This window comes from Haliaeetus albicilla, chromosome Z, assembly GCF_947461875.1.
Source record: "Haliaeetus albicilla chromosome Z, bHalAlb1.1, whole genome shotgun sequence".
In the NCBI taxonomy this organism is placed as follows: domain Eukaryota; kingdom Metazoa; phylum Chordata; class Aves; order Accipitriformes; family Accipitridae; genus Haliaeetus; species Haliaeetus albicilla.
This window is the reverse complement of record NC_091516.1, coordinates 27,979,100-27,998,565: the sequence shown is the minus strand read 5'-3', so window position 1 is coordinate 27,998,565 and position 19,466 is coordinate 27,979,100. Positions and strand designations below refer to the sequence as shown.

The 19,466-nt window shown below is 41.6% G+C and overlaps 1 protein-coding gene across 6 annotated transcripts in view; it reads right to left on the bottom strand.

The window, feature by feature from the left end:
- Nucleotides 1–19,466, bottom strand: part of TRPM3 (transient receptor potential cation channel subfamily M member 3) — a 463,193-nt gene that overhangs the window by 272,255 nt on the left and 171,472 nt on the right. For 2 of the 6 annotated variants that reach the window (XM_069777356.1, XM_069777359.1), the window contains exon 1: nucleotides 9,716–10,251. The exons of 2 other annotated variants lie outside the window; for them this stretch is intronic. In XM_069777356.1, coding sequence (XP_069633457.1) covers nucleotides 9,716–9,805 — 90 coding nt within the window. In that variant the 5' untranslated portion in view covers nucleotides 9,806–10,251. Of the gene's footprint in view, nucleotides 1–9,715; nucleotides 10,252–19,466 lie in introns of those variants that run through there. 2 more of the 6 variants (XM_069777357.1, XM_069777360.1) reach the window with 1 other exon arrangement.

Sequence of the window (19,466 nt, the reverse complement as noted above, 5' to 3'; positions counted from 1 at the left end):
AGGAAACAGTGGAATAAATAATCTAATAATCCATGTTGGAAGATGACAAAGAGCCATATGTCATGAGCGGATCTATTAAACTTGCCAATTTCCAAACACAACACAAGAATTTTTAAGCACATCTGTCCCTTCTGCTCATAGTGGGCAAAACAAGAAATCATAGACTTTAAGTGCAGCAGGAAAGACCCAGGCAGACACCACAGAAAAATATTTCCAATGCACAGATAGGGTCACTGTAAAAGATTGCCTATGAGGGTTATGGCTTTAGGAACTTAGACAAACACCTGTAAGAAATTATGCATATTGAAGTAGTCCTGCTAGTGACAGGATAGAATAAACAACTCTTGGGGGTCTCTTTTCACAATGTATCCCAATTTACCCTGTTCTCACAGGAGAAGGTAAGTGTAGGACCTCTAAAAAAATCAATATCTTCTTTTTTAAGACAAAGTTGGTTTTGAACTCAATAATTTTTAAAAGTATTTTGCTTCCAAGCAGTATTACTTTGCAACCAGATATATCAAAGACAATACAAAAATTACAGCCATCACATCCAAAACCAAAGGGTTATCTTTACCTACTGCTGTGCTCTTAATGAGCATTTTGGGCAATCTTAATGCCTGATCTACCTGTCCTTCAGGCACAGGGAGTTGATCCCTTCCTTGGATGGCTCAGTCATTGGATTGCATGTAGCAAATTATTTGTTATCATTATTGCCATCGTAACCTGGCATCACTATTGCTTCTGTGAGTACAGGCTAAACAGCTAAATGTGAGAAAACTGCTTTGAGTGATGCAGTTCAGGAAAAGGGCCAGCTGGGAGGTGTGCAGAAATGTAGGAAAAAAACCTGAGAAAAGCAGTAGTATTATGGCTATGTTGTGCAGATCTTCACAGTTTTAATGTGATAACACAGAATTGCAGCCAGAAACACTTCATCAAATACAGCCTCCTGCATATGACACCACCTAGTAATTTGTACTAAACCCAAAAGTTGAACAAGAATGTATTTGGAAAATGCCTTCTGCAATTCAGAAAACTTAGAAAATTCAACATACAATCATAGAAAAGTCAGTCTGGGAAGTCCTCAAGGTATCCTGTAATTAGTTTACCCAGTTGTAGTTTTAGTCTCTCTTTCTAGCTGTGTGCAAAGATGCACATCGAGCCAAAACACTGGGAAACTGAGGTGTGATACTGCATTACAACAGACCCAGCAGCAACATGCCGTGCTGATTCAATAAACCACAAAGTTCAAAAAATGGCATCTGTCCATAACAAAATAATGTGATGCATCCTCCTTAAATTCTTAATTATGATGGCTCTGTAAGTTACTACATCTGCCCTCTCCATCTACTAACAACAGGTGAAGAAAAAGGCAACTGAAAGACAATGTTCAAGACAATGTTCACTCAATCACCTTCTCACTAATGTAAAATCAGCCTGATGATTGTTTTAATTACAAGAATCCTAACATTTTCTCCAGTATCTTCCTTGACACTGCTAAAAGCGCTTTGTCAGACTGTTTCATGTCATCATATTACTTGGGGGATGAAAGATATTTTCGATGAAGTGATTTTATTTCATGCTTTATTACCGGCTTTGACAAAAATTTCCAGAGAGCCCCAAGGGCATTCCTTTTTACACTGTAGCATAGTCTTGTTAGCAATTCAGGTGGAATAAAACCACTCAGCTTCACTTTATGGTCTTGTGCTCTGAATTTTTCACATAGCACCCTTTCAAACATAAGGAACAGTATTGCAGAAAAACATTAAAATTTTATGCTGTTAATACAGGATTCCACTAACACATTAAGAATCATTGTATTTATAGCCTCTTGCTTGGATGACTTCTGTACTTAGTAGCATTTTACAATTATTTTTAAAACAAGTGTCTGTTCAGAACCAGCCTTAATGTTTTTCTAGTCTGTTAATATACATCAAAAATGCCTTTTTTTTTTTTTTTTAATTTGTCTGGAAACAAGAGCATAAAGCATCTCTTGTGCAGTCACAGATTAGGAAACTTGCATTTACTTTCTGATAGGTGTTTCATATATTATCAATTCTTGCAAAGGCCAGTGGGAGTTGAAGCCACTTGCCAACTCCTGTAAGTATTCAAATCTGAAAAGACTGAGCCTTATGGGAAGCAGAGATCATTTATGAGGCAAGTCCTGTGTGCAGGAAATGTGGACAAACCTGGATGACTTCTCTGATACCCCACCTTCATCATTGTAGCCCTCTGGCCAGGTGGCATAGAAGGCAGCAAAACCCCACTTTATTTTCTAAGACGAAGGTAAAGACACTAATGAAACAGCTGGATTTAGGAAAAACACTGTAAAGTAATATTGACGTGCAAGAGGATAAAAACCTGTAGCCATTGCAGGATCCTTACTTTAAAACAACCAGGTATTTTTGTACCTTAGCTGCTGCATCAAGACTGAAAATTTAATATTACTTTTTCTATCACTTCTTTTTGAAAAGCACTCACATGGCGGTGAGATACCTAGAAAGAAAAGCCTTTTTTTTTTCTAAAATTCCCTGGTTTAAAAGAAGAAACTTTGCATTTACACAGCCTTTCCCTGAAAGTCAACATCATTTTTTCCCTCTACATGAAATTTGTAGCCTACAGCCTCCTCCTTCAAAATGGCACTGATGTGTCTAATCTCTTTTACATGTAGGCTATCACATGGAAACATGACTTCTACTGCTAGGCTTTTTGTTTTCATCTCTCCCTTTCTTTTTTCTTAATTGGGATAATATTTCTTGTTGTGGAGACTGACTTGCTGCTACACCACTTCCAAGTCAGTGGTCACCAACCTGAGTCATATTCATGGAAAAGATTCAGTCAATAAGGCAAACTGCTAACAAGCTCTGATTCACCTTAGATCACATTAAAAATGTACACTGCACCAAAGAATTAACCTCACAAAATGAGTGCTTCTGTATATAAAAAAGGAAAAATCATTATTAGCTTCCCCATTTCCTTCACTTTCAGAAGAAATGAACTGACATAATCTGTCAGAAACTCCTTACACGTGAACACGCCCAGTTGCCATGTGAGAAGGATAAGCTCATCTCACCGTTGGTGAGAAGCATGACTTCAAGAAATAAGCAGCTTTTGGGAATTTGCAACTCCCAAAAGGCATATTAGTAGTTCTTCAACCCCAGCTGCAAAATGTCTTCACCACGCCACCGTTACTTTGTTATAAAATGTAAAGTACTAGAGGCACAGCTAACAGTTGAGCAGCAGTAATGCAAGCATACCTGTGCAAAGGTGCCATGAAGCTACGTTGCAACACATGTTGCTACCCTGATTTGGGGTGTTAAATTATTTTCTTGATGATAAAGCAGGAGACTGCAAAGACACAGCAGTGCCCTAGCCAAGTCTCTTTCCTGCCATCCCTAAATAATGAAACTGATGGTACAGGAGCAGAACATGCAACAGAAAGCAGAATCTTTCTCTTTGCTGGTAAGATGGCTTTTGGGCTGCTAAACAAATAATGCGCCCAGAAAATCTGTGAATTCGAATCAAAACCATGCTACATCTATTACAACTGTAATAGATACAACTATGACCTCTCTGGCAGGAAAACAGAAGTTTGTTTATCAAATAATTTCTTTCTGAACAGAACTTATATGCACTCTTAAAACTCACCTGTCATTCATACCAAATACAGCATCCCACCATACCAACAGGTGTGACTACTTTCTCTATTAGCCTATTTACAAGAAAATAGTTACATTGACTGGTATTTTCTACATGCCTGTGTTCTAGGCAGTCTTATCTTATGGGCTGAACTGTCATCATTTCCCAGAATGCATCAGACCCTCCTGAAGGAAGCATAGCGGTGGCTCATTCGTTATTACAATTTAAGTCAGTAAGCAGCTGAGTGCAGGCACAGGTAAATTACTACCCTCATTTTACTGTCGGTAATGTGCATATTACTTCCAGAAACATTTAGTGCGCCAGCTCACTAATGATAACAGTATGCATTAGGATTTGTTCCAAGTATCTCAGTTTTTCAATCCAGACTTAGTAAACCTGCCCTCTCATTTTATTGCAGTTTGAAAGGTGGATATGGTAAATCAACTAAAATAATAATCAGAATCAATTCTTAACTATTAAACAGTGAAAAACCAGGAGACCCCACTGCCAACTGGACATCAAAAGACTCACTAAGAGAAAAAACTCTACACATTTTGACTGTCTTTGTGTCTAGCTTTCTCCTCATTTTCTCACTGATAGTGAAAAAAATAGCATTAAAAGCTTACACTTCCATTTCTGAAGACCATAACACAATCTAACATTACTATCTCATGATTACGGCACACAAATCCACTTGAAAGTAATTTTAAAAATTATTTATCAGAAGTATCTTCCCTGAGTTATAGGACTATTCTATCAGTCCAATAACCTTTTTTTTCAAATCCACGTGAGGAATAAAATCAGCTCCAAAAGATATAGCTTTCTTCTCTCTTACAGTCACTTTTTCTCACAGTAGAGGGTTCAGAAGCATAAATATTTATTGTTTTATAAAGAACATATTTCATTCTTCCATCATTCTGGAGAAGCAAATTTTTCATTTAGTTTACCAAATGAGATTTTTAAAAAGTATCCTGAAATAAAGTTGCATTTGGTAATCAAATAGCAATGAGAATTTAGCTGATTTAAGCTGTTGAACAGTGCAGTATTTCACCACGTGCCTTAATGAAGCCTGCCACATATTTCCCAGTCTTTATTCCTGTAGATACCTTTTTTTATGCACATAACCAGACTTGCTGTAGCAGGAGAAATATTGTCCACACTTTTATTTCACATATTTCAGCCTAGCCAGAATTTCATGTGTATATATTGTCACACTTAAAAGACTGTGTCTCATTCTAATGAACCATTTTTTAGCTTTTTAGTTTTCTCTTGGGTTACCTTTTGCATTCTTGGTAGGGCAATCAAATAAAAATAATTAACAAAAATAACATCTAGTTTCTCGTTTGGTAAGAAATTTAGTGTCTGATCTCTTTAAGATTCTGGGAGTTCCTGGAGCTAGATAGGTTGTTGCCCAGGTTGGGTAAATGTTCTCTGTATTTTTTTGGTAGAGCTGAGCAGGCATTTTCACTCAGCCGTATGCTGGGAAAAATGAGCCAAAACATTTTCTCCAGTGTTTCTTCTGACTCACACTGTTTCCCTTCCTCTGGCCCTTCCAAAGTTTCTGCCTTCCAAGTCTACTTACTGACATGCAATTCAAATTTATTACAAAAAATTTATAGTGGTCTTACTAAGAAAAAACAGACTGGGTAATTTGTTGCTTTCCAAATGTTTAATACAGTACTTCTACATACGCATGTCTCTAAATCTGTGGTGTCACGCTTATTGCACATTACAGACCTTTTATTTTTCAGTCCTCTGTCTACTCTCAGTTCAGTTGGGTTTTTTTAGCATATTGTTCATTCCTTGATCCCATGACATGTATCATACCTGTCCCAAGCAGAAGTTCAACATCTGCATTCACTCCGAGGGCACAGGGTCCTCTGAGTGAAGTGTTTAGTATGATGTCATTCATTAATTTTTTAAGGCCATAGAACATTGTTCTATAATGTGTGTTTTCTCTAAATCCTGCCATTTGGACTTGGCTTCCTTTCCTGGGAGTCAATCTCTTCTTCCGACATGTGGAGACTCAGAAACTCTCTTCCACCGCAAAACAAACAGAAATGTGTCTAAGAGAGCTTTCTGCGACTGGAACAATAGCTCTTACATACACAATGGCACAAAGTAGATCAGGACTCCTTGCCACTAATATTAGCCCTTCCTTAAAAGAAATAAAAAAGTATTAAGAAGACCTAGGCCAAACATACAAAGAAACAAGCTTCAGAACTCAGGTAGAGAAACAGAAGCTGGACAAGTCACTGCTGGAAACCCACTTCTGGAAACTAACCTGACTGTCTCAGGAGAATGACAGTTCCCCACTCTGCACAAAGCCACCGTCTCTGCACATGTGCTCAAGGCACTTCTTAATCCTCTTACTTCAGATGGGAAGGCATTAGATGGTGCGTTAGCGTATGTTTAAGCATATCGAAACAACTACAAAAAGTACCAGCGTGGAACATACTACAGGAAATATTTATTAGGGGGGAAAAATGGGAGCAGTGAAGGATGAGTGATGACACAAGTAATAAAAATGTTCTCCGATAATTTGTTTCAATCTGTACTTCAAATACAGCTGCTAGTACTCTATGTGCCTGTTAGAAAATGAAAAACTGAGAAAATAGGATTATAAAACCATACCTAAACATGAGGGTATTAGTGAAGTGAGTTAGAACAGGAACACACGCCTGGAAGAAAAGCAGAGGGAGCAAAGCTGCAGAGTATCTGCAGATGATCCTAGTTTACTTAAATCAAATGAGACCACTGTGGCCAAAGCCATATCAAATGTCAGTTCAGGCAACTGACCGCTGCACACCATTTCAACGGAATGGAATAAGAGCATAGCCTACCTGCAGAGTAACACCTTTTATTATTTATTTATAACCAGTCATTTCAAGAGAATCCTGTAGATTGGTTAGTGAGTAATACAAAGTAAGAGGTCTCCATCCAAGTCCTAGATCCCAATGTTTATGTAGATCCATCAGTGTGAAAGCAGTGATGCTACACTTAAAATTATATCCACAGGATAAGAACTTTAAACTTCTCATTGAGAAGATATGGAATTAATTAAAAAGTTCATTCTGTTTATTACTAAGGTCCAGGTCATGCCACAGTGATTTTTTTCATGTGTAAAACAGGAAATCTCTGCTATCTCTCATTCTTACAAGTTCAGGCAAAGGTGTATCCTTATTAATGGTGTCATTTAGTTGTTTTGTTCTGGTAGACTAAAATAAAACACGGAAATGACAAAGACGCAGCGATACTTTATATTCTCTTACTCTTAATAAAGCTACAGTGTACATTGAAATAGAGTTTGGCAACCATAGATAAAGCGGATAATAAAAATGTGCCATTACATATCAGCTGTTGCAAAGTTTATTCTGTTATTGAGGGCATTCTCTGCACAGAAAGGCTGTATAAAAAAGGGTCTACTGGATGTCTCCTGAGAAACAATATTGTATTAGCCCTTAGGACCATTTAATCCATTTGGAAACTGGGCAATTAAAAAATGAGCCTAGATTATTGCACTTGCCTGTCCAATGTTTGTGGATTTACAGGAGCACCCTTCATTTAGGAAAAAAAAAAGAAGAAAGAAGGATTTCTTCTTTCTTTTTTGGAGAAAGACACGAAAGGTAAAAGAATACAGACACCCTTCTGATGTGTGAATTTGTATACAAAAAAATTTTCAAATTCCCCGAGGAAAAACAGGAAAATATTTATACTGCTCATCTGGTAATTTAATGCTGCTGTTATCACACTCTTTCCTTAATAGCTCTTCATGACAGGAGAATTCCTCCAGGTTGGCTATATTACCTTTTGGGGAATTAGGACAATGGGACCCTGCTCTTATGTGAATCACTTGCTTTGAACATGTTAAAAAATAAAAGACAAAGATAAGAAGTATATATTGGAAGGAAAATTTTAAGCTGATTGGGAGCCTTGAAGATGCTGATATACACACTTCCTTCTCCCATCAACCAGCTCTGCTCATCAGATCAGGAAGGTGCCAGAGTCTCACATCCTTTGCTGTGGTCTCTCCCACACCTCACACACACCTCCGTGCAGAGGTTGCTTATTTCTGGTTATTTGCCCTGCTCTTCTTAACTCTGCAGGGTCCGTTCCCTATCTGGCTTTAAAAGGTTATAGCTGTAGCTTCAGAAAATCACTGTTAGTCAGCTTTTTTAATCATTAATCGCAACGTTCACCCTTAAAATGTGCAGTGAAGAGAAGCCATACACAGGGGGCAACATTTGCCTGCCAAAAAAGAAATAATTGCAGACTTTTTTTTTTTTTTTCCTGATACTGAGAATGATATTAAGATTCCCCCCATCTGAGTTCTCACACCTCAGGAAAATTATGTTTTCCTAAATGTATCCAGCTTGTAGAATACAGATATTCTAATGTGTGCTTCTGGGGTGGTGGTGGGGAAGCCTTTGCGAAAGAACCAACACCACTTTCTGATTTGTTCTGTATTTAGTTGTATTTTGTTTTTTCAGCAATCTAAGTTTTATCTTTCTTCTGTTCTTTGGAGCTGCTCACAATGTACCTCCCAGAAGCCATACATCTGGTTTGGAGACAGAAACATTTTTCTAGGGTAGCCCCTTCCTGTCAGGATATGACAAATACCTGTTACGATACACAGTATGGTCACATGTGCATCACTTATAATAACTCTACATGCAATATATGTCTGCTAAGTGCACTATCATACACTACGCTACTGTTCAAGTGTGTTGCATTAGTGAGGACTGACCTAATTTCAAAGCTACCCACACAAAATCAAATGGTTGTATCAAACATTACCTTCTAATACACTGTTAGGGTAGCCATGTTTTACCTCGCTGCCTATTAATTTCAAAGCCAAACTATCAAGTACTAAGATGAACTGAGATGATTAGTGTCATGAATCCAGCTCTGTGTAAAAACGTATTACAGGTGCAGAAGCCTAAAGGGACCTGACTATACTGTTTAGATTTTCATTGTATAATCTGATTAAGAAGTTCCAAGAACAAAGATGACTTTTAATGTAACCTTTTTTTGGTCAAAAAGTTGATTCAAGGCATTTTGTTTTCCAGTTACAGATGCCTCTAAACTGGCTTCAGTGGGAGACGCAGTAGTAGTGGTAATCTGCGTGCCGAGATTAAGAGCCCTCCACTGCCTACAATCCCAGGTAATTTTTTCAAATAGTTAATAATTATCTCCTAGGGACGGACATTTAAAAACACCCTCAAAAGCGTGCCACGAGGTTTAAACAAGCAAGGAAACAAACAAAAAATCGTCATCGGAAAGTTTCACTGATGGTGTCTGCACTGCTAGCCCTTTAAACTGACCCTGTTCCCATCGCCAGCGTCCAACGAACCCAGCCGACCTTTGTCCGCTCACATACTGTTCCACTCGCCAGCTGGTCCGGCCCGAGTAGCACTTACTGGACCTTCAGGTGTTTGTTTCCCGGGGACTGGGTAAGCCCAAAGAACAGAGAGCGGAGGGCTGCTCACAAAGGAACGCGCCGTGGGAAACGGGCGCCTTCCTCACCCCGAGAAGTTGACGGCCTGCTTTTTCCAAGAGAAGGCGAACAGAAGCACGGGTGACATCCACCACCCCTCGCTCCCCTTCCACTCCCCCCTCGCAGACCCTTCTCGACAGCTAAACGTGCCGCGCCGGAGCGCAGACACGCGGCCGTGGCACCTCCAGGTGCTCGCCAGGGGCTCCCGCGGCAGCAGGGGAGCTAATCAGTAGTAAAGCCGGGACTGTTTCCGAATCAACTTTCCAGCAACAGCGCCTGCGGCGCGCCCGGCCGGGTGCCGAGCGGCGGGTGCCGAGCGGCGGGTGCCCAGCGGCGGGTGCCCAGCGGAGGGTGCCCAGCGGCGGGTGCCCAGCGGCGGGTGCCGAGCGGAGGGTGCCGAGCGGTAGGTGCCCAGCGGCAGGTGCCCAGCGGCAGGTGCCCAGCGGAGGGTGCCGAGCGGAGGGTGCCGAGCGGTAGGTGCCCAGCGGCAGGTGCCCAGCGGCAGGTGCCCAGCGGCAGCCGCCGCCGCTTCCCGCCGCCTCCCGCCGCCTCCCGCCGCCCGCCGCAGTCCTGCCACCGTACCTTCAGGAGCCGGACGGAGGGGAGGAAGGCGGCATGGCACAGCTTCCGGATGGTCCAGTTGAGTGGCCGCGGAGCATCGGTCTGATTCATGACCCTCCGCCAAATCCCACCGGGCGACCGGCCGCAGACCTGGCAGCGCCTACCGCCGACACCGCCCGCCGGGGCGCGGGCGCCCCACGCGCATCCCGCCCGCCGCGCCCGCCGTGCCGCAGGGCAGGGCTGGCCCGGCGCGGGCAGAGGGCTGGGCTGGGCGGGCGGCGCGGCTCCAGCCGCCGAGCCTCCTTAAGAAAGCGGCCCTCTGCGTGGGAACGGCAGTGCTCATGCATACCAAATGCGGCTGGAGGGAGGCGATCAGCCCGCTGCCGAGGGCAGGCTGCACTGGCTGCGCGGAAAGGGGCAGCCCGCATAAAAAAAGAGGCTGCAGTGGGAGCTGCTGCTGCTGCTGCTGCTGCTCCTGCTCCTCCTGCTGCTGCTGCTGCTCCTGCTCCTCCTGCTGCTGCTGCTCCTGCTGCTGCTGCTGCTGCTGCTCCTCCTGCTGCTGCTCCTGCTCCCGCAGCCCCGGCTCTCTCCCTCCTGCCCTCCTCGCAGAGCGGCCAGGTTAGCCTCGCCCGGGCAAGCGGAGCCATCCGCCCCGCTCCTCCGCCTCCCTGGGCGAGCACCAGGGCAGAAAGGACACAAGTTAAATCAAACAAGCGGAGGGGCACTTGCACTTTCTTTCCCAAAGCATTGCGAGGAGACGGGAGCCGGCATGAGGGGAGGGGCCAGCGCTCAGACAGCCAAGACTGAGAGGGGAAAAAATTGATTCACTCTTGATACAATGGACCTAGAAAGCATAGTTTCACTGATCTGGCACAGTTTGCCTGCGCTGGCGGCAACGGGCAGCGGTTAGAAGCTGTAAGGTAAGAGTATGAGTGTTAACAGGCACATTCGGGGGGGACGGAACCCAAATCAAGTTCAGAATTCAGCTCATTTTGGTAGTATTAAGTCTATGTGCACAATAATTCTTTTCAAGGCATGCAAACACATGAAGTAGTAGTGCTGGGGCAATTCAAGTATAGCAAAGCGTGTTTCCATTGGGGGCAGTAGCTGGCTTTCCCAGCCAATGAAGATACTCTTCATGCCAGCTCTCCACCTAAAGGAGAAATCCCGCCCCCACCCCCCTGCTATTTTTTTGGAGGGGATGAAGATTATTACATGAGGGAAGAGTTAGTTAGAAAGTGCAAAAGCAAGCATTCTGTAAAGCAATGGGAATTTTTCATTTTGCCAGCAGCGACCAATTTTTTACTGAGATTATGGAGGAAAACAGCCACTTCTTAGTAAAGTTCAAATCTCTCCTAACTCAGATTAGAAGATACACATTCAATTTACTTGGCTAGATTTCACTGATCTGCTATTTTCATATTTCCTTTTAATCACCATAGTGCACATATTTTTCTCCTCTATTTATGATTTATTCTTATTATTGTGTCTACATTCATCAGCAAAAGCTGAAAAATTCTCCAAATGAGGGAAAAGAGATGAAGAATATTGTTTCCATGAAGCTATCCTAATCTGCCTGGTTTACATATTACTGTCTATAATGGTTTGCAGTAGGGTCACAAATCTAAAACTCTCTAACATGAAACAATATTTCTGATTTGCTTTTTAAAGTTTGTTTAAGGACAGACAACTCTGGGGAGAATAGAGAAACTCAGTACCTCAGTCAGTACCATCAGATCCTCCAAGGTAAACAGAGGATCCTAAAAACACTGAAGTTAACCCAGTGGAGGAGGGTAAAGGATTGGTGTTTACACCCCAGTGTGGTAGTGCACTTTCCCCTTTCTCTGGGCCAATCTACAAACTCAGGAAGTCTCGCTAGGCCTTAGCATAAGTGTAATGAGTTGGGCAGTTAAGCATCCCTTGACCATACCAGGAACTCTTGCGTGGCTAACACAGGGAGCCGCACTGACCGTACCAAAGACTCCTGTTGCCTGGCGGAGGCTGGCTACAGGAGTAGGGATAATTAGTCATTTCCTGACAACCTTGGGACAGATCTCAGTCCTGCCCTGACAGCCTTGGACCATCCCGTATTTGAATCTTAAGTCATTCTCTGACAGCCTTTGAGCCTTCCTTATCTGAATCATGACGTATGTGAAATGGTACCACTGCTACTGGAATCTCAGTAATTTGCTGATGAGTAAAGCCAGTCGTCTCCTGAACCCATAAGCAGTGGTACTAAGTGAGACCTTTTGAGCTCTCCTGGATCGCAGTGGGCTGCAAACAGCATCTCCCTCTGAGTGGGACACCTCTCAGAGCTCGCAAACTCTTCAGTTTGCAAATATCAGAGGTCTGCCGCCAAAAGCCGATGGGACCTGGGCTGATACTCTTTGCTCCTTGAGGCTCAACCCTTCACCCATGGAGAAGGATGCCAAAGCATTTGACATGAATAGTTTCACTGAACTCGAGGGGAGTTTTTAACAGGTGTACCTCTTTTACTTGCTTATATATATATCTCTTAGTGTCTTTGTGCGTGTGTGTGTGTACTAACCTGAATATCTATAGCAAGTGTATTAATCTATACATAAGTCACTGTCGTGAATTTTATTCAACTGTGAATAAATCTCAGGCTGCTATTATAATCCCTTTAGACATAAACTGTTGTCTGAGTCTGGGACTAGGAGTTGATCCAGCCGCACTTAAGCTCCGACAGGAGTTTAGAAAGCAAGGGGGTCTTCTCTGAATCTCGTGACTCAACAGGAGGGTGTCCCCTACCTTTTTACATTCCTGATCTCTGTACAAATCACGAGAAATCAATTCTAACTCGATTTTCCTTTGTATGTTTCTCTTTTACCCTATTGCGACTGTGGTCTCTGTATACATGATTTTAGTTTGATTCTAACTAAATTTTCCTGTGTACGTTTCATCCATGTATTAAGTAATAGAGTGAACCTTGCCATCGAATTCTGTGAAGTTGCACTTGTATAAACTCCTATTAAATAATTTTCACTAATACCTTTGAAGGTGATTCTTTAAGCAGACCCAAGTACTCCATTTCATGACACCCAGTCTTCTTGTCCAAAGGAAGTCTTGCCCTTGTACATAAATTTATATTCTCCAAAGCCTGTATCTTGGGGCCCATGTAGAAGGAGCCCATATGCATTGAGGTGGAAGCCCAGTACCTTTACGCTTCTTTTGAACATATACATACTAGCAGCTCCTCCTCACTGTACCCTCTCAAGAATTGTATGAGCGTTCTTATTCAACCTCAGTGTTGGAAAAAAAATTCTTCTGCCCAGAATATAATGTCCCAGAACATAGTACAAGGCTGACTACGCACCAGAAGATCTCTCTCACATGTTCCACCCCACTGTACATGGCAAAATTGTAAAACTTCAAAGGTGCAGAGACCAGACCACGGGTTGTCTGTGGAACAGAATGGGTAGAACACCAGGAGTCATTCCCATGTGACAAAATTTGTGCAGATGAATTCTGGTTATGACTGGGCAGCTAGTTTAAATTATACGTATTTAAATGCTTTCTTGCTTGAGCTCTGAATGTATTTGTGTTATAAAAGGAGGAAAAAACCCCCTTGCTGTTGATAGTGAAATGGAACATGGGTTAATAAATAAGATTTTCTGAAACTACTTTTCTAAGGCTCCATTAAAGAAGCAAAATTAAGTAGGTAGAGAAAAATAATTCTGACTTTAAATAGCATGCACCTTAAAACATGTGCAACATGATAACTTTGCTCTGTTACAGAGGTAATAATACACAATGATTAAGCTCTTGGGGTTCATAGTGAAAAGAAAGTAAAAGATTAAAACAAATCAGACACATGGACTCCCAACACTCCCAAGACCATGCCTTTCCCCTGTACCCCACCCCCCCTAGCCATGCCGATAACTTTTCTTTACCCTTGAAGATCCAGAAAGAGTTTCTTGGGAAGGTACCAGACTCATCATTACCTTGACCCTTTCACATCTGTTTTGTGTTAAGCATCTGCCATAAACCAAAATGTTCATCCTATGTGCTAGGGACAAAGAAGACAGAGGAATCATAGCATGCTGCCTTTCTTTTCAATGAGTGGAGTAAGAAATCTCAGAGGAGGCTAGAGAGCTGAAGACAATAAGGAAACATAACAGGCAGCTTTAATAAACTAAAAATAGTGAGCCCAATGTATCTTCTAGCTTCCACAGAGCTTCCTGTCTTTGAGATGAGTTCTATCATTGCCTTCTGCAAACAGGACCTTAGGGACAAGAGATGTTATGTGCTGCAGGCTTGAATACACACCAACCTTCTTTCACAGGCCTGTTTTCCATGGCCTTGTGCCTTGCCTAGTCATTTGTATTTGCAGAAAGTGAGTGCAAGAATACTAACTTCTGTCAGTGGCAGCAAGGAAGCTCTGACAGATGGGACATTACCATGACATGGGAGCTTCACTTCCACCACAAAATCCTTGGGTGCCTTTGGATAGATCATTTAATCCCTGCTTGGCCTTCATTTTAATTCATTTTAACTTTAATGTATGTCTCTTACCCACAAGCAATACTGCAGTGATTTTGAGGCTCTTGTCATATATTTGAGAAAAGTCAAGGAAGGAGATTTCTTTGTCTTATCAATTTTTGGTAAGTGTAAATGCTGAAGGGTTAGGAAGCAAAGAAGCAAAATTCTGAAAAGATTTTTTTAAAGAGATGCTGACAACGATGGTTAAAAAATACAGTGAAAGATTAGTGAGATGTTTGTTGTTTGGTTTGTGGGGCTTTTTATCACTTCAGTGAAAAAGTCAGCATTTTAATCTCTTATTCTATCCTGTTGGAAAAATCAAGCACTCAGCTCAGCTCTTCTACAATCTGAGGCCTATTAGGAGATGCAAAGATGTAGCAATCCCACTAGGATTTAAGTTCCTGCTTTACTAGAGCTAAAAGACAGAGCTGCCACTTTCATATTAAAACACTTTGTCCCTGAAGCATACTCACTGCACCATCAGTAGTCACATCTAGTTCTTTGTCTCTTGCCAAGGAGCACCTTTGATACCACAGGAAGGCATAGCAAATAGAAGAGAAATTCCATTGCTTCCTACAATACAGAGAGATTTCTATTCTTCTTAAACCTGTTGTTCATGGAAAGCATTTTTAAGAACACCTCTTTGTAGATTCCTGCCATCTAATGTGATAATAATCCTACACTTAGAAAGCTCTGATACAGTAAACTTTAACACCTCTGGGAATGCTACAGAATGAAAAATTGCTGAGAAGCCCATTAACATCCAGATGACTCTCAGCACACCAGTAATGTCCAACATTTTGAACCTGACAGCAAACATTTAACAAAAAGGTATTATGGAGTACAAACCCAGCCACTGCTCTCCGATCCTGCCTAGTTAACAATTCCTTTATGAAATAAGAGACGCTGAGTAAATGAAAAGCAGAAAGGGCAGGACAAGGAAACCAGAAAGATGTATTGGTCAGCATTGTAGGAAGCAAACTCTTTTGTGCTGCCTAACTGGGGACAATCATCCCATGATAGCACACCTGTTTTTCCCATATACATCAACAGATGTGAGAAGAAAGATACATCTTCTTCACAGTGCAGCTATAGGGCCACTTTGCCAAGGCTTCCTTGCTCTTGGGACACCTTTCCTGCTTCCCCAAGGGCTTGCACTGCCCAGTGGGGTAGCAAATACCAGAGAAAATAGAGCTACCTTTGTGCCCCCTTGCTTGCAGTGCTCATCATGGGATAACTACAGAGGCAGGCTGAAGCAGAGGTGGTAGCTCTCATAACACACTTTGGCCATCTCCTAGGTTTGTGAAGGAAATGGCAGGATGGCAAAGGAAAAAAAGTAATTCAGAAGCTCTTATTTAAAAGTCAGGGCTAACAAAGCATTTCACAGGTATAGTCAAGAAGTATCAGTCATCTTACTACCCAGTCACTTCACAGGTCTGTAAGCTAAACAATATTGAAGAGTACATCAATGAACAGAAGCCTATATTTACAACAGCAATAGCATTTTTTTCAACACACTCGTATTTCAATTAATTTACCTTCATTTTGTGTGATTTCTTGCAAAATTCAGAGAACAGAAAGATAAGTATATGTTACAAGTTTGGATAAACTATGCTTAATTTTACGCCTGCCATAACGTCTTAATGGACCCAGATTTTCTTGAAGCTTAACTCAACTGATAATTAACTTATAAAATTTCTCCACTGGTCTCACATCTTTTCTATTCACAGCATGCCTGAGGTAGCTTCTTCTCCTATTATCTTTGCTAAGGTATTTCACACGTCTTCTGCCACATGCTCATATCCATTACTCCCTCTCCCCCAGACACAGACACGCATATTAATGTAATGCCTATATGCTTATTAAATGTTAATTAAATAATCTGTCCTAGATGCAGGCAATTCTGTAGATGGTTTCAAGCACATACATAAATGATATTGTATGTAGCCATAAGTTATGGCTCTTGGCAACTGACTGAAAAGCCAGAGTAAAGGGTATTCTTTCTGTTATCTTAAGTTTTATAGGTGTGTGATGACTATCAAATATGATTAAAATATTTTATATGCCTACTCACTACCACCCTGAGGTCACCTTTAACTGATCTGTGTCTAGCTTTTGCGTGGGAAAGCACCTAGCAGGGCTGCCACAAGAGATCTCGAGGATACCACACCACACAGCTACTGCAGAGAACCAGGGCAAGTGGTTTTGTGGGACAGCAAGTGATCTGGGCAGTGCAGATACACCCAATGCTTCTTTGTCAGGTATTTGCCTAGAGACCCTGTTAGATTGTTCGCAGTTCCAAAATAACCAAGTGGAGGTGCAGGCTCAAAGTCAGACTATACATACAGAAAATGGAAGGTTGAGCAGGTATGTCACAAGCAGCCTTCACCATTTACTTGTGGTTTCACTTCTGCAGCTACTGGCAGAAAGTCCTGATAATTTGCACCATTTTACCTTCAGTTGCTCTCTGGGTACTTGTAAATCTGCCTGCCCTTAACTGTTGAAGCAGTATGCTTGAATGGTGTATTTCTCCACACATTCCTCTTTAATCGCAGTTTGCAGCCTTTTAGGGTTTATCCTTGAAAGGGATTAAAACACATAGGAATATAACACTTTTATTTTGGGACTAGAAATGTCCATGTTTGATTGTTACTCAGAAACAAATACTGCATTTTAAATTAAAATCTATCTTAAATTAAATTGACTTTCAGGTGTAGGCAGGCTGTTAGTTCTCTAACCTCTATGGCATACAACAGAAATTAGGCTGCTCAAACATTCAGATTTCTGTTTATGCTAAAAGTTTCTCTCCATCTTAGCCATCATGTTCTTATCTGCACTCTTTAACTTTGTGATGAAGCTTTCTCAGTTTTGACCTGTAACCTCATTTTCTCTATCGCTTGCAGCTCAGATACCAACTTAACTGAGTGTGCTGGTTTTGGCTGGGATAATTTTCTTCACAGTAGCTAGTATCGGGCTATGTTTTGGATTTGTGCTGAAAATGGGATGTTTTCATTATTGCTGCTGAGCAGTGCTTACACAGAGTCAGGTCTTTTCCGCTTCTCCCCCACCCCACCAGCGAGGAGGCTGGGGGGGCACAAGAAGTCGGGAGGGGACACAGCCGGGACAGCTGACCACAACTGACCACAGGGATATTCCAGACCATGTGACATCATGCTCAGCATATAAAGCTGGGGGAAGTAGAAGGAAGGGGGGTATGTTGAGAGTGATGGCGTTTGTCTTCCCAACTAACCATCACATGTGATGGAGCCCTGCTTTCCTGGAGATGGCTGAACACCTGCCTTCCATTGGGAAGTGGTGAATGAATTCCTTGTTTTGTTTTGTTTGTGCGCATGGCTTTTGCTTTACCTATTAAACTGCCTTTATCTCAACCCATGAGTTTTCTCACTTTTACCCTTCTGATTCTTTCCCACGATGCTTTCCTGAGAATTCCCTTCCACCAGATTTTTATCATCTTCAGCGCACATCAGTGCAGACAGCTAATCCTGCGCTGCTTTTAGTACTTTCCCAGCTGCTCAGTTAGCTGTGTAGCAGTATTTGTATTGGTTTAAGGAACTAATCTGGCCACCAAGTGCTTATGGTGAAGGGTGTCTGCTAGTGAATGGTTGACTCGCCAAAACTGAAGAGAAAAGACCATACTAGAGCAGCCTCACTCTTGCGAGGAAACACCCCAGTGACTGACAGCCCAGAACAGATAGACACAGCAGGCAGCACCACAGAAGCAGCTGCAGGAGGGTTGTCAAATCAATTTAACACAAACCAGTGTCGTGCTAGCAACTAGCAGCAAAAAGTCCTTGCTAAAGAGCTAAAATTATATTTGTTACACACGTGCTATGAATTAACTAACTGTATACTTGAACTTTTATTAGGAAATCCTTCACAGAAGTTTCAGACTCAGTGGAAAATAAAGCTTGCACAAGAGTTGTAAGTATTTTTTCCTCTCACATTTTGAGCAGCAATGTCTTCTACCAGTCAATAGGAAGATAACTGACAGAGCTGCTGATCCTCTGCATCCCCTGAGCAATATCTGGTTTTATTTTAAAGAAAAACACAAGGAAAAGTGTAAGATTGGGGTCTTCATGAAATTAAACAAAAGGGGAATGGCAAAGCTGGACCAAGTTGTGCAACAAAAAGTATTATTCAAAACCACACTTTTCTTTTCAAATACATATAAATGACTCCTGTGGTCTACTTTAACATACACTTGCAAAGTGACCACCTTAATCAGGTCTATTTTTAGCACTTTAAAGGTTTTTGTTTCTTTTTTTTTTTAAAGTCCACTTACCAAGTCCACATACTTTCTTGTTATATCCTGGACTCACAAACAGCTGCAATTTTACACCTACATTTTCACTGGGACAATTATAGGCACATCTGGACAGTGACAAAATCTGGATGGTGTGATACAGGTGTTTTCCATAGTGTCTGTTGTATTTATTATGTATTTGCATTCAGTGGCACACTGGGGACAAAATAAAAGTTTGGAGCCTTTTAAACTGATCACTGATCAAAGCTGTAGGAAAAGTAGTTAATGCCCTCCAGAGTCAGTAATCTAGTTTCCTACCCAGACACAACAGATGGGTGACACACAAAGTGCCAGATGAGGACAACAGTAAAAAAAGCATTAATTGTATCAAACTGTAGTCCTCAGTTTGCACTTGCCTAACCACTTCCTGGGGATGCTCTTCGAAGGCACCAAGGCAGATGCCTGTAGAAATTAGAGAAATGGTCTGCACTGACTTACTAAAAATGCTAGCTCTGACAGAAAACTCAAACCTACCAAGGACATGTACCACCATTAAAAATTACCTCCTCTCATAGTGTCTTATACTATAGGCAATTTTTTTACTGGACTCTGATATTGCATGTAATTATATATTTCTGAAGTCCTGTGACTGTAGATACCTGGGAAATTACTGAAGAAAATTGCTTATCAGGAGGAAACATTTTCCAGTAATTTTTTTCTTGGAAAGATAGAAAAAAAATCTGCTTGTCTTTTTTAAATCACTTCTGTGTTGTTGTTATATGATTTAAACCCCTTTTCCTGCTCCGATGTAAAGCATAGTTTAGTTCCTTGCTCAAAAGGAAATTAGGAAATCAGAAACTAAATCCTCATAGTTATTTTTAGATCACATCACATCTGTTTCACAGTTTATAGATTAATTAAATCAGTCCATTTGAAAAGGCGTAGCAACAATACTCCCTATTCATGCAGGTCTAAACTCTTAAACCAGACAGCAGAGTGGAACTG